The 14,870-nt window shown below is 32.5% G+C and overlaps 1 protein-coding gene across 1 annotated transcript in view; it reads left to right on the forward strand.

The window, feature by feature from the left end:
• The window catches only part of CCSER1 (coiled-coil serine-rich protein 1), a 929,337-nt gene that overhangs the window by 499,739 nt on the left and 414,728 nt on the right, over positions 1–14,870 (forward strand). The window contains exon 9 of the mRNA XM_012647181.1: positions 9,516–9,593. Within this exon, the coding sequence (XP_012502635.1) occupies positions 9,516–9,593 (78 nt within the window). The remainder of the gene's footprint in view (positions 1–9,515; positions 9,594–14,870) is intronic.

Raw genomic sequence — 14,870 nt, forward strand, 5'->3', positions numbered from 1 at the left:
CAAACCTTATACATATTCTCTCATTCACCTACTTCCTCTTTTATTACGGAAGAAAAGTATTGAATACCTATAATGTGCCAAAAACTGCATAAGGCAATGTCGAGTCAATACGGCTCAAAATAGACATGGTCCTTGCTGTAAGGAACTTAAATGCTAATGAGAGCAGACCAAATATAGGCAGACAAATAAATGTCAGTCGAAATGAAAGATATTTAGTAAAAAAGAGATTAAGACAGAGAATTACCTGGAGATGAGAATCTACTTTAAAAAGGATACCTCTAACACAGTGACACTTAATATGCACAAGATTCCAGATGGAGGGAATAGTATATTAAAAGTTCCTCACGTGGGAAAAATCTTGATCCATTCAAGCAACTGAAAGAAGATGGGGAGAGTGATGGGCTGTCATACTGGATTTACAGCCCATCCTAATCCAGTATAATCTCATTTTATTAATAATTTGATTATATCTGAAAAGACCCTATTTTCTAATAATGTCACATTTATAAGTTCCAGGTAGACATGAATTGGGGGTGGGAGGGTTACACTGTTCAGTCAGTACAGAGACTACTGGAGTAAAAGACGGTGATGGTGTGTGCACACCCAACACACGCCTATGCTCTTAACGCCCCTGCTCACTCCTAGGTAATGGAGGACTGGGGTAGAGGCAGCGGCAGTGGATGTGAAATGAGGAAGTGATTGTGAAATAAATTTTAGAGATGTAATTAACTGATGTCTCGAATGTGAGAGGGCAAAGCCAACACAATCCGGGGGATACTTTTTTATCACGACTTCCCTCATGTCCTCCCTGATCAGTCACTGAATGCCTGGTGTTTTTACCCTGGAAATCGATGTCCCTGGCTTCTAGGCGATCTAACTCAAAGCCATCACTTTTATGTCCTTCTTTGTGAAGCCTTTCTTAATTAGCTCCTCCTTACTGATAAGAGCATTAAACTACAAGAAATGGATTAGCCTGCCATAAGCACTAAAGAAATCAAATACATATTTAAGTCACCGTTAGTGAAACTTTGCTTGTATTTATATACAGTGCAATGCGTTCTTTGAAAAAAATCTGGGAACTAGAATAGTGATGTTAGAATTGAAATAGAAAGCCTAAGTTGATCCTCATTAAAAACAAAAACAAAACAAAATTCCATATGCTTTGTGTCTAGAATACAACATAAAATTATCCGGGTAAAAGAGTCCCTAGTGATTACAGCCTCTAAAGATAATAACCTTTCCCATTCACATTGCTGAGCAATCTATTTCTTTCTTAAATGGAATGGCCAAAAGTCTTCATGAATCTAGTTAAATTTTTAGTTTGTATAATCTCTGTTAGGTACTCAGTTCCGTAATTTTAAAATATGCAGTGTAATGATTTAAATCTTAAATTCTTGTAAAATTCACCTACAATCTAGTCTTATTGTGGTGAGGGAGGCTTGAGGATGTCAGGGAGTTTTCTGATTCAGGTATTGAAAAATAGATGAAAATAAATATGTTATCCAGATGTTTATTTTATTGATTAGCAGAAATTTCCTCTTTCTGTTTGTCTTTACCCTTTTGACCCATTTTTTAAACCTGTAAACCTAAAATAAACCCTCTATCCTTTTGTCCTTTTTTGCAAATATTTAAAACCTCACATTGCTTTTCCTGAGGTGCAGTGACCAAAAAACTGAAAGAATCTCAGTAACGGGCCAGCTATTAATACTAACATTTGTGAGTCCCAGGCCAAGAATATGAATGAGGGCTCACAGAATGTAAGGATAAATATTGAAATTATAAATCGAGCTTTAAAAACTGTTAGATATAATATGTTGTAGCCTTCTATCTTGGAAAATATGCTTTGCTAATGACTTGGAAAGCCATATCCAAATTACAGATTTTTTTTTTTGGACTCCCTAGCATTCTGTGTAGGGACTTAGCAATGCGGAGAGAGCCAGCCTTTGCTCCAGCCCAACCTGGCCTCCTGCCAACCCAGGTTCTGTCCTTCAGATCCTTATGAATATGTGTGATCAGCCCAAAGAATGCCCAAGCTCTGTCCCCTCCATCAAACAGCTGCCCTAAGGCCACATCTTGGCTGACCCTCAGAAGGACTAACCAAGTCATGTCCTGAACTGGGCAGTGAATTGTAGGGTTCTGGATAGCTGGGGTATAATTTGGAAGGGAAGACTTGGCCTTTGATTGTGGCACTGCCCATAGCCTCATGGAATCCTCTCCTCCTGGGTAGAGGCATGGCGGGATGATGTGCAGCACCGAATTCTCCAATTAGAAGATCTCTTATCTAAGTTGAAGGACAGTACCAAACAGTGGAGCTTATACAGTTAGTATTAATTCTTATTATTTAAATTCCAGTATCCATTGTTGAAGCTAGATGATCGGTGCATAGGATTTGATTTTTATAATTCTCCCAATTTTTTGTTTAGTTACCAATTTTTATAACAGAAGAAAATATTAATAAATTTAATGTCCCCTTGATATAGCTCCTAGAAATTTTAAGTTCTATGAGAGGGAGCTTTATTTACCTGGTTGTGCTTTTCTATAATTCTATGATGTTTTCAGTGGTATACCCTCACTAAAGGTGGGGTGGAAATAATCAGTGTGATGTATATAATGCTACCGTTTCATTCCTGCACTCATCCTTGGCCTTGGCATCATTAAGCAAACACTATGATTTTCTCTTTGGTTTTATTATTTTTTTTTGCTTTTGCTTTATTTAAATAATTTTTTAATATCAACATTGACATCTATTAGAAAATGATGATGAAATTATTTTTTGACCCACTTGATTTCTAGGTTAAACTTAACTTGGAGCACTTTATCAACTTTCTTGTGTTGAATTACTTTTCAATTTTAAAAGTTAGCTTTCCCTCTCTTTTAGAGTATCAGTTTTTGAAGAATATTTCTCTTTCTATAGGCTTAACCTTTAGATCTACAACTTAGTATCTAAATTTAGAACTATGCTATTTTAAGTAGACTTTGTGTTCTTCTTACATTTAAAAAAACATCATTTCTACTGAATTCATTTCTAATGAATTTTGACTCTTTTCCAAACTTTGTTTTGCAAATTTTGTGTAACAACAAAAATATTTATTTTTTCCTTCAGCCTCAAGATACATATTCAATAGCAATGTGTAATCACTGTCTATATATATATATTTCCTATACCATCATCTGATAATTTTATTAATTAATATATAAAAATTTCCTTTTATTATAAATTCTAAAGCAAACTACTGCAAATAGTCCCTCATGTTCTGTTTTTCAAAAGTTCATATCCTTTTCATCTTGTTGATGAAATTTCACCAACTTCTATGTAGGTAAATAAAATAATAGTGTAAGATACATTGGATGTATTTCTTGAGATTATTGAATATTTTCATTTCAGCTTGGTTTACTGCACTTAGTGTTACATGCATAATTTTTTTAATAGCTGGAATAAAAGACAACATAAATTAATATCTAAGGTAAAAATGAGTCATGTAGATTAATAAACTGCCAGAATTTTATATATTGTTTGTAAGTGATTTGTTAATCACAGAGTATCTAATGATGCATAAATACAAATATGTTCTAAAATAAGAATAAATAAGTGCCAGTTCCTTAACTTCCCTGGACACTTGAGGCTTCATTTTTAAAAACCATTTGTGTTGACTCTGTCATGGCTTTATCTTGTCTTTCATTTTTACCACTTTTCCTCCTCTTTAGTGCTTACTCAGTGGCATGGGCTTCCATGTGCACACATGCAAATGCAAAAACATACACATATTAGTGGTACTTATTATATCTTTTATGCACAAGCATTCAAGAGATCTGTATTTTTGAGTAATGAAATTTAAATTTAAAATTCCTAAAAGAAATTACAAACTACCCTTTTTGCATAGCCAGCATATATTGTGGAGTCAGATTCTACAAATGTCCAATATGTAACACACACACACACACACACACACACACACACACACACACACAATGTGATTCCCAGAAATGATTCTAACAGTTTAAGCAGAAGATATTTTTACATTACTCTGCTTGAACTGATAATGTCATTGCTATCAAAAGGATTCCATGCCTCTTCAACATTTAGTTTTTGTTTCACATCTTGCTTCCAATATTGTGTTATAACTCTATATTAACTTTATCATTTTATTTCTAACTCATGTTCCAAAATACATTGCTGACCATATTAATATTCATGGGTATTCTTTAGAATTGTACCTTTTACAATAAAGACATGATACATTTTAAACAATCTTAAATTGTTTACATAGTAAAGCAAAATGACTTAATAGAGTCTGCAAGAGAATATAGGCAGAGTGAACATCAAGAATAGAGTTTTATTACCACCTACAATTACTAGCCGTGTAGAAGCTATAAAAAGGACATATTTGTTATGTTTTCTTAATATGTGATGTGGAGGTAGCAACACTATCTGTAAGCTTTTATAAAGAGGCAGAATATCTTTACAGAAAGGGCAGTAGAGTTTGGAGACTGATAAAGGTTTTCATCTTGGCTGTTCCACTTAACTATCTTGTGTGATATGTAGCAACTCATTTCAACTTACTAAGTATCAGTTTCCTGTGCTTTAAAAAAGGAACAATAACACAGCCATTGTGTGTTCTGGAGAGGATTCATATAGGTACATATTACTTGGTACAGTGTCTGGCATATAACCTACAGTGTATTAATGACGTCTGTTATTAGTAGTAATCATTAAAGAGGTAAAGCTTACAGAAGGAAAGGGAATGTGAATATAACTAAGTACTCTTAGTAAACTTACAAATTATCTATATTTTCTTTGGTTTATATGTAATTATGTTGGCTGACTTTTATTATGCATATGTTATTATAATATTTTTAACCTTTTTGCTTCATATATCGATATTATGTAACATTCAAAACCTCCACATATTCAGGACTCAGATTTAGTGGCGATTTAACAGCAAATGTAAATCATGAATTTTCTCTTTTTCATCCCATTTCGGTTACATTTTTCTGCGAATTCTGCTAGTCTTCTTTTTTGTTTATTCTAAGCACATATATGTTTTACTAATCGTAAAAGTGAAAAAACGAGGGGTGTGTTTTGTTAAGAAGTATTGATATTGTCATTGCTTGGAAAGGAAACTTAAGGACAACTAGATATTTTGTCAGGGATATAGATTTATTTATACAATTTACCTACCAGAAATGAGTTGTTTTAATTTTCCACTATCCCTCTGAGAGAGGTTCGAAGAAGGAATTACGATGTTTGATTATATGGGAGAATGCTGAAAGAGAGCCACATTAAATCACATGTGGTAAGTTAATTGGTGGTCAGAAAAATAAAGTTGGATGTACTTCAACTGTCCCTCTTCTCCATATTGCTTCCTTCTGATTCCTTTTCTTACATACATTAATAATATAAGGTGAAGGATGTATTTAAGTCAGTTCTGTTGAAATTTAGTTAAAATATTTTTATGGCCATTTATTATAAAACAGTATTTTGAAATTAAGATAACTCAAATTCTTTGGTGTAGCATTCCATCCTCTCTGGGGCATAGACTTGCTTTACACCTCTCTGCTCATTTCTCACTATTGTACCTTTCATTGACTCCCCTTAGACAATTTTGACCTAGTAGCTGTTTATGCATATCTTTGAATAGTATTTCTGACTTCTGAGTATTTGCAAATGCTGTTGCCTAAGAAAGGCTCCATATTACTCACTTCCACTCCAGATTAGCTAATAATAATTCATCTTTCTGATTTTAGCTGGAATGTCAGCAGCTTTTGCATTCCAAATTATTTAATTCTCTCATAGGTCTCCTCTCCATTATACCCCCCTCCACACATGGAGACACATGCACACACACACACCCCTCTACCTCTACATGTCTCTATACATAGTTCCTATACTTCACATATTGAATGCTAATTGTCTTTTATTTTTGTGTCTTTTACACTAGAAGTTTCCTTATAGAAAGGGCTATACTTTCTTTGTTATTTCTTCATGTCCCCTCTTCCCTGAGGAATAACCATAATATGCATTCAATAAAAAATTATAGACTACAAATATATTCAAATCATAAAGGTGAAATTTCTCTGTACTGAAATAAGCTACTAATTTTAATCAAGACTTTTATATTTATTTCAAGTCAATGTGTATTTGAAATATATGATGATCCTTTGTTTCTATAACTCTGATATAATATGTATATTTATAAAATTAATTTATATTCATTTCTTACAAAGGAAATAAATATTAACTATAATATCACCCTCCAGTAATATCTACTTTTGTATATTTTATATTTATTTGTCTGTAATACTCTTTTTATCATATATTAAATTTATCAATCCATAAATATCCATTTATCTTTCAAAAATGCAAGGACCCTATGGAGTACTCTCTCCCAAAAGTTACGTAGTCTTTTTTTAACCTTCTAATTTTAAGTAGTAGAAATTTATCATAAATTTTCATATTTTTACTGCCTTCTATTACACTAAATAAAATATTAATTCTCAATTATTTGCACCTAAGTCTACTAGAAACTTAGAATTTACTCTCTACATTTACATATGGCATACATAATAAAAAATTCAAGTATGTATTTATTGTGACTAATGCCAATGAAGAATGAAAATGAAATTTGCTAGAAATGTCTGTGGATTTCTTTAATTTCTAAAGATAACTATTCTTTATTGAGGGTTATTTGGTTGGTTTTGCTTTGATTGTGCTATTGATTAATGAAGCTGTTTGAATTTTATTTATATTTATTCGAATTTCCTAAGTCTTATACCTCAGGCTAGTAAGCCAGAATTTATCAACCTTTCCCAACTCCTATCCTCAGGATGGAAGCCCTTGAAATAGAAACGTGAGCTGTTGCATAATAGAAGCATTTGCTAGCTATTTTCTCCTGCTGTGTATATTAGTGTGTAGTCTCTAATTCATACACAAAAGTTTATATACCAACTAATTTAAAATGAAATTTACTTTTCTTTTTCTAGTTCATTGAGTTTTGACATTTGGTTGTTAATTTGTGATCTTTTCGTCTTTTTGACATAGGCATTTAGTGCTATAAACTTCCGTCTTAGCACTGCTTTTGCTATATTCCAGAGATTTTGATAACTTGTGTCACCATTATCATTCAATTAAAATAATTTTTTTATTTCCATTTGATTTTTTCATTGACCCAAAGATCGTTCAGGAGTAAGATGTTTAATTTCCATATGTTCATATAATTTTGAGAGTTCCTCATGGAATTGACTTCTAGTTTTATTCTACTGACGTCTGAGAAGATACACGATATAATTTAGATTTTTAAAAATTTCCTGAGACTCTTTTTGTGGCCTGACACATGGAAAATGTTCCATGTGCAAGAACACCTGCACTCATATGTTTATTGCAACAGAATTCACAATTGCAAAGCTATGGAATCGACCAAAATGACCAATAGCCAGTGAGTGGATAAAGAAAATGCGTGTGTGCGTGTGTGTGTACATATATTTTATATATATACATATATACGCACACACACACACACACACACACACACCATCAAATACTACTCAGCCATTAAAAAGAATGAAATAATGTCTTGCAGCAACCTGGATGGAATGGGAGGCCATTATCCTAAGTAAAGTAGCTCAGGAATGGGAAAACAAATACCACACGTTCTCACTCATAAGTGGTAACTAAGCTCTGGATATGCATGGTCATACAGAGTAGTATAATGGACATTGGAGATTCAGAAGGGAGGTGAGGGGTGAAAAATTACCTATTGGGTATAATGTACACAATTCAGGTAACAAGTGCACTAAAATTCCAGTCCTTATTATACAATCCAACCATGTAACAAAAAATCATTTGCACTGCTGAATGTATTGAAATAAAAAGAAAACAGAATAAAAATGAAAACATTGAAAATTACTTTCAACATACTTAAAATTGCAATCTGTCTCAAAAGTAGATAATCAAGCTTTTCTAAACAACCTTTCAATAACAGCCAACATTATTGCTTCCTTTACCTATTCCGATGTCTCCCTGTTCTTTCTCCCATCCCAATCAGTATGTCTCCATAAACACAACTTGTTCTGTCTCATTTTAAATTTAGTTTGGAAAATACAGCCACGTTTTCACTAATCTTTTTCAAACAATAAAAATTTTACCTCACTCACATAACATCTTCCTGAATGATCTAATCTGTGTTTCATTTTTCTCTGAATAGCCGCACTAGATGTTTTATGATTAGGAATGTTAGAGAGATGAAACATTAATAGTACAAAAAGTGTTTCTTTCTGTATTTCAATAAGTCAGACTAAATTATGCTTACCTAAATTATGTGCGTACTTTGTTAAATATCTCAGATAATCTTGCAAATCTCAGGCAGCACTGAAGGAAAGAGGAATAAGGAGGGCAGGGAAAGGGAGAAGAGGGTAGGGGAAGGCAGTGAGAAAGAGGGGAGGTGAGGATGGAAGAGTTTTGTGTAACTGGATTTCTTGGGAGTGAGGTTCTTGATAACCACTGTGAATCCTGGGAAAAGAGCAATTAAATCACATTTTTAATCATTCAGGTATTTTATTAAGCATTCAAAAGGAAAGAAAATGAAAGGAATTCTCCTTCTAAACAAGTTGAGTGGAAAACGAAATCTAGTGGAATCACGTGAAGTTCTTTGGAAACTTTCTTAAATTACTTAAACTTCCTAAACTGTATTGTTCACATTTAAAATGGGTGGTAATAGTAGTAAAAGTCCAAAGACGAGATGAGGTCATGCGAGTACAGTACTCTCGGCTGTGCCACGCACTCAGTAAACCCATTATATAATAATTAAGCTCCAGATCTCATTTTAAGTGAAATCCTTAAGTGAAGGATTAAATTGAAATCCTTCTCAATTTAGGATTGAGAAGGGAAGGCCCCAGACAGAGCCCAGTCAAATTAGTTGACTCAGAATTATTAATTTTGCATTTGAAATATGAAATCCCATATACTTCACTCATGGATTAACTCCCTTACCAGTTATCACAGGGTTGGAGTAGTGTGAAACCCTTGAAGTACAGATTCCTAAGTGTATAGGGGTTCCTGAAGAGAATTAAGAAGTATAAAAACATTAAAATAAACTATATATTAATAGAATCTACTGGGTGATATCACCTATTGAAAGTATTTTTTATTTTAAATATAAATGATCTGAAACTAGATTGGCAAAATCATATCATTTTAGTTATCAAAAAAACAGCTACCAGAAAACATAGCATAAGCGTTTGGTCTTGGGTTTAAGCAAATCATTGTCTCCAACATTTGACTCTGGTTCTGACTCAGTGGCTCCTGTACCAGAAGAAAAGATGCCTAAGGTGGCATAGTTGTGACCTGAAAATTAAAGCTCTAAATATTTAAGCAGATTTGAAATGCACCAACAGAAAAAAGTGTATACACATAGAAGACTGTGGATTGCACACTAATCAAATTTTATTTATTAGATGGAGAAAATTAATGTGAAGTATATGACTCACCAACAATGTGTATTTTTTTTTTCATTTTGCAGGAAAAAGTCCGGCATTTACAGAAGGCTTTTGCCTCCAGAGTGGATAAGTCCACACAGACTGAACTTCTAAGCTATGATGTAAGTAGCTATGTAAAACCCTTTTTATCTTCTTTATTAGTATTCAGACCTCCAACAGCTTATTTACTTCTGCTGTGCTATGTCCATGCATTGATTTAATAGGATTTAGTGGTGCACCATTCATCTTTTGCTCTTAAACAATCCCCAAATACCTTCCGGAACTAAAAAAGGTAATTACAGGTACCAACTAGCATACCAATGTCTTATTAATTTTTTTTTAAACCAACAACTCTAATACAGTCTTCTGAATTAGTGAATTTGCAGACATGTGGAAAATACATCTTAGAATACTAGGGCAATTTATTTTTAAGAAAGGCTAATTTATTTATTAACAGTTTGATAAAGTTATTGCATTTGCAATCACCAAGGGCCAAACACATCATTTTTACATATAGGCACTTAAAAGGAAACACAATTTGGTAAGAAAATTTACAATAATATTTTAGCTCTTGGGTTTCGGTGGAGGTGGCAGAAAGTAATTTAATTGAACGTTAGTATTTTTTTCGTCTTGTGAAATACTTGTTGAGCTGTCAAAATAGAATTGTAAAACATGTTTTAATATAATATTGATTCTAGTAACACTGGATAATTTTGGAAAACTTTGATACAGTGGTTATCTCTTTTGTAGGATTTTTTTCCTGTTTAAAATTTTTTAATACAAAAATATATGTATATCAATCTCTAGGATATAAGCAATGTACCTATTTTACAAATAGTAACCTATGTATTTATAAATCTGCAAGCCTGAGAGTTGTTCAATAAGAGTAATAAAACCATATTTCTCATTAGATCTTTTTCCAACATAACATCATACAGCACAGGTACTACAAGTTAGTTACCTTAGAAACCATATACTTCAAATACCTCGATTTTCAAATAAGTTACCTGAATTTCAGAAAAGTGTAGTTGCTTTTTCACTACCACATGATCTTTTTGGAAGTCTAGTCTTATTAAAACTAATGTTCTGTTAAAACAGGGAAAAGGGAAAACACACATTTGGACTCAAATATTCCATTTTATTCAATTTAAAGAATGATGTTTGGGAGACAGAAATCTAACTCTCGAATGACTGAACATAAATATAAAATTTGAGACTTTTATGTAACATTATGTAGTATTATTAGTGATGTCTTGTGAGAATTGGTTATTGAGGAGTGAATTGTATCTCTAGGGAAATAACTAAGCTACGTAGAGTTATTCTAACAAAAGAGCTACTAGCAGCCTCGTGTGAATATGCCTATCTGTGCCTCATAATTTCTTATTTCTACAAATTTCTTATATTGATGTTATTTAGTTCTCTAAACATACAAATAAAAATAAAAAATGAAGCCATGCACATCGTTAATCCTCATTACATCATCATTGTTCCTACCTTGTTTTCATATGTGACAGGGATAGTTAAATCCATTTTATTGGATTGAATTCAGTTAAAGAATAATACTTTTTTGATACTGAGTCCTTAAGAATCCCCTTGTACAAGTGTACAAGTGTTTGTTATTAGTTGGGTAGTTCTTAACATAGAATAACAATCTATTCTAAAGATTTCATGTTTCTTATTTTCTGGTGATAATATTGTAATCTGTAATCATCAGTATTAGCAAATTAATTCCTAAATATGCATATAGAAGTTTATGAAAGTAACTAGATATAACTATAGTAATAAACTTCAGGGCATTTTGCGTGTGAAAGACTGGGGGGGGGATATTTTAAATAAACAAATCAGAAATAAGTAAAACATTTTAAGTATGATGAATTACATAACTGGAGACATACGATTCATCAATGGTACAATTTCTTTCATGACCAGGATATATTTTCTATATTTTTCAATATTTATTTATAAATATTTTCATATTTTATATGCAATAAGAATTGTTTATTCTTCTTCAATTTATATTTTGTTTGTTCTTAGAAAATACAGTTTTACATTATTTTAGATTTCACAAATATGGTATATACACACATATATCTATTTATAATTTGCAAATAGTGTTCATCAGAGAAAAAGTAAAATCTTGTAGAAATCTTGTACATTATGGATGATTCTTATATTCTGTTGCTTTCTTCCTAAATCTGTCAGTATTAGCCACAAATTATTCTTTACAGATCATTATAGATCATGTTTTCTTGGTATGAACGTCAGAATACATGATACTACAAGTCACTATTAATATAATTTCCTTGAAAAGATAACTATTGCTACACATTTTGCTTAAGATAGAAATTAGAATCCCCAGAAAACATTAATTATAATAGAATCTATTAAAAATCTACTACAGTGAATAAGTTTAAAGGTTTGTACAACAAACTGCTTCTGTCTGGTAACAGATTTGTCAAGAGACTTGAAACTAATGTTAGTGTGCAGTGTGTGCTCTGATTTCTAATGCACATTGCGAGAATTTTTAAAAAATAAATTCAGAGTGTCTCAGCACAGGACTATAAACACAATAGTTCTTGTGATTAGGGAGATTGTTAAATAAATGATGAATGTGTCTTAAAGAATCAATGCTAATTTAACCTCTTCCACCTTCCTCTGTCTGCACAGGATTAGTTTATTGAAAGATCAAAGAATAATTTCTTAGGTGTCACCTGTGTTATTAAAACAGGCTAAAAGATGAATAGGTGTGGTCAAGTAGCAATGTTGTCCATTATAAGATTACATTAAGAGGTAGGGAGGTTTTTATATTAGTTATATCTACTATAGATATAGATATTAGTTATATCTACTATATAAATAGATGCTTCAATATAGCATATATGCTGTCTATAAATATTTTATAGCTTGAACTACTGCAAAGAGCATTTTGATTAAAATATTTGAGAGTGAATAGCCAAAACACTGTGAAGATCTTATATTCTGGCAGGGAGAAAATTCAGGTACTTTCATTAATTTGACATCTTTATGAACAGCTTGTTTTTTGAACTTTCTTTTTATGTTCTCCAGAAGATTGTCTTTTTAAATGTAGTTGGTTGACTTTAAAGGTGTAAATTTTCCTTTCAGTTAGTGCCTGAAATTGACTCAGAATAGTCACAGGATTTTTAAATTTCTTATAGAGACAAATGCACTAAAATTTTAAGTAAAGAAGATTCTTTCATTGGCACATGTTTTAAACTTATCAAGAAGTATTTGTTAGTCTTGAACTTGCAATTTTTTTTCATATTTTCTTTAAGAGTTTTGCAGTTATCAGATATTTTATAAAATTTTAAGCTATGATTAATTACTGGTAATCTAAATATTAGGGGTTTTCATTTGGCTATTTAAAATTAACTGAACTGTGTCATCACACATATTTTGTCTCATTCATGTTTGAATAAGGTATAAATCAGTTTTGTAATGGATGCTCATACTGCTGTTGGTTTTTCAAATATTTTAACACACTTTGCAAATTTTGAGATTTGCTTTATAAATGCAGTTTCCTACTTATACACCAGGAAAATAATAATACTATTTGCATTATGAATACACATCTTGAAAAAACTTCCTCAGTGAAATTATCTCTGTATTTCACAATCTCTGCTACTTTTCTTAGATTTAATTTTGGTGGTACTCCCGGTGTGCAGAGAGTTCTAAAAAGTATGAAAGTAGTTCATCATGCCGTATTCATGTAAGAATAAGAACTGTCCGCTTTTACTGTAATTGTTTTATTAACTATTAGATAGAGCAGAAGAGTTTTTGTCCTGTGCTAATATATTATGTCAGCCTATGGTTTAAGTTCAATTCAAATAACTGAATAACTATCAGTTAGACTCTCTCGTCCAGCTGCTGATAAACTGTAGTTTATTAAAGCTTTCTGTTTTGGTTCCATTCATTGTTTCCATCTTTCTTAAATTTAATACTTCTCCTTTGCATGTATGAATATACCCTAACATTTATTAGGAAAAAAAATGTCTTTCCTGTCACATGCTTCATGTACTTATACTAGCATTATCTCAGATATTTCTGTTTATTTTTTACAAATTAAGAAACATGCAGGTTTAAAAACTAAGTTCTATACTCTAGGTTTTCTTATGAATTATAATTTTTCATATCACATTAAAGATAACTTCCGCACAAGTTTAAAACATAGGAAACATGACCATCATCCACTGGTGCTCATTAGCGTTTAATGGAGGAGTCACAGCTTATCCAGTGTCGTTGTCCTAAGGACATCACTTTTGAAACTCCATCCATTGTTCATTCAACAAATGTTATTGATACTAAGTGCCCTCTAGGAGCCAGGCTCCATTCTAGGTTCTTGGGATACATCCTTTAACCAAACAAAAATATTTCTGCATAGAGCTTGCAGTTGTTGAGGGCATACTTAGAATAAACAGCAAGCATAATAAATAAGCAAATGGTATAATGAATTAGAAAGTGGGAAGAGCAATGTAAAAAAGAAAAATAGCAACAGGGAAAGGATGATTCTGACGATATGGGGTAGGGGTCAGGACTATGATCAGAAATTTTAAACAGGGTGATCTGGGTTAGTCTAAGTTTGAGACGTGAAACCTAAAGGAGGTGGAGGTGAAAATAACGCTCAATCAAAAATTATGTATACAATGGAATATTAGTCAATCATAAGAGATGACAGTGATCTAGCACCTCTTATATTTTCCTGGATTGAGCTTGAGCCCATTATCCGAAGTGAGGTATCACAAGATCAGAAGAATGGGCTCCACTTGTACTTGCTGTCAAATTGGTACTAACTGATCAACACTAGGGTGCTCACATGGCTGTAATACTCTCCAGGGATTAGGGGGATGGGGGGTAAACCCGCAACTAAAGGACACGGGGAGCATTGTAGAGGGGAAGGGCATGCCTCTAACCCTTGCTTGGGTGAGGCAAAGACGTAAAATGTAACCGTAATGTTTGTACCCTCATGATACCCTGAAATAAAAAAAAAAAATCCTTTAGTGATGTGTTCCTTGAAACCCCTTGAGGACCTCTCTGTTATTAAGAACAAATTGCTTTGTTTTTGCTGCTGCCCTCAATAAGAAGAATCAGCTTAATTTAGAGGTCATGCAGTATGAAAAAACACATTCTGTAAAATGAAACCTAGAGTCAGACCCATTGCATCAAGAGACTAGAGGAACACAGTCTACCTGAGAGAAGAGAAGGAAGACTCAGGCCTCCAGTATCATATTCACCTACCATACACACTGAGAAGAAGGCTGGGTAAAATCCACCACATCATAGAAATTACATTGGCTTTTCTTTCTTTCTTTCTTTCTTTCTTTCTTTCTTTCTTTCTTTCTTTCTTTCTTTCTTTCTTTCTTTCTTTCTTTCTTTCTTTCTTT

Source organism: Propithecus coquereli, unplaced genomic scaffold (genome assembly GCF_000956105.1).
Source record: "Propithecus coquereli isolate 6110/MARCELLA unplaced genomic scaffold, Pcoq_1.0 Scaffold26, whole genome shotgun sequence".
NCBI lineage: Eukaryota > Metazoa > Chordata > Mammalia > Primates > Indriidae > Propithecus > Propithecus coquereli.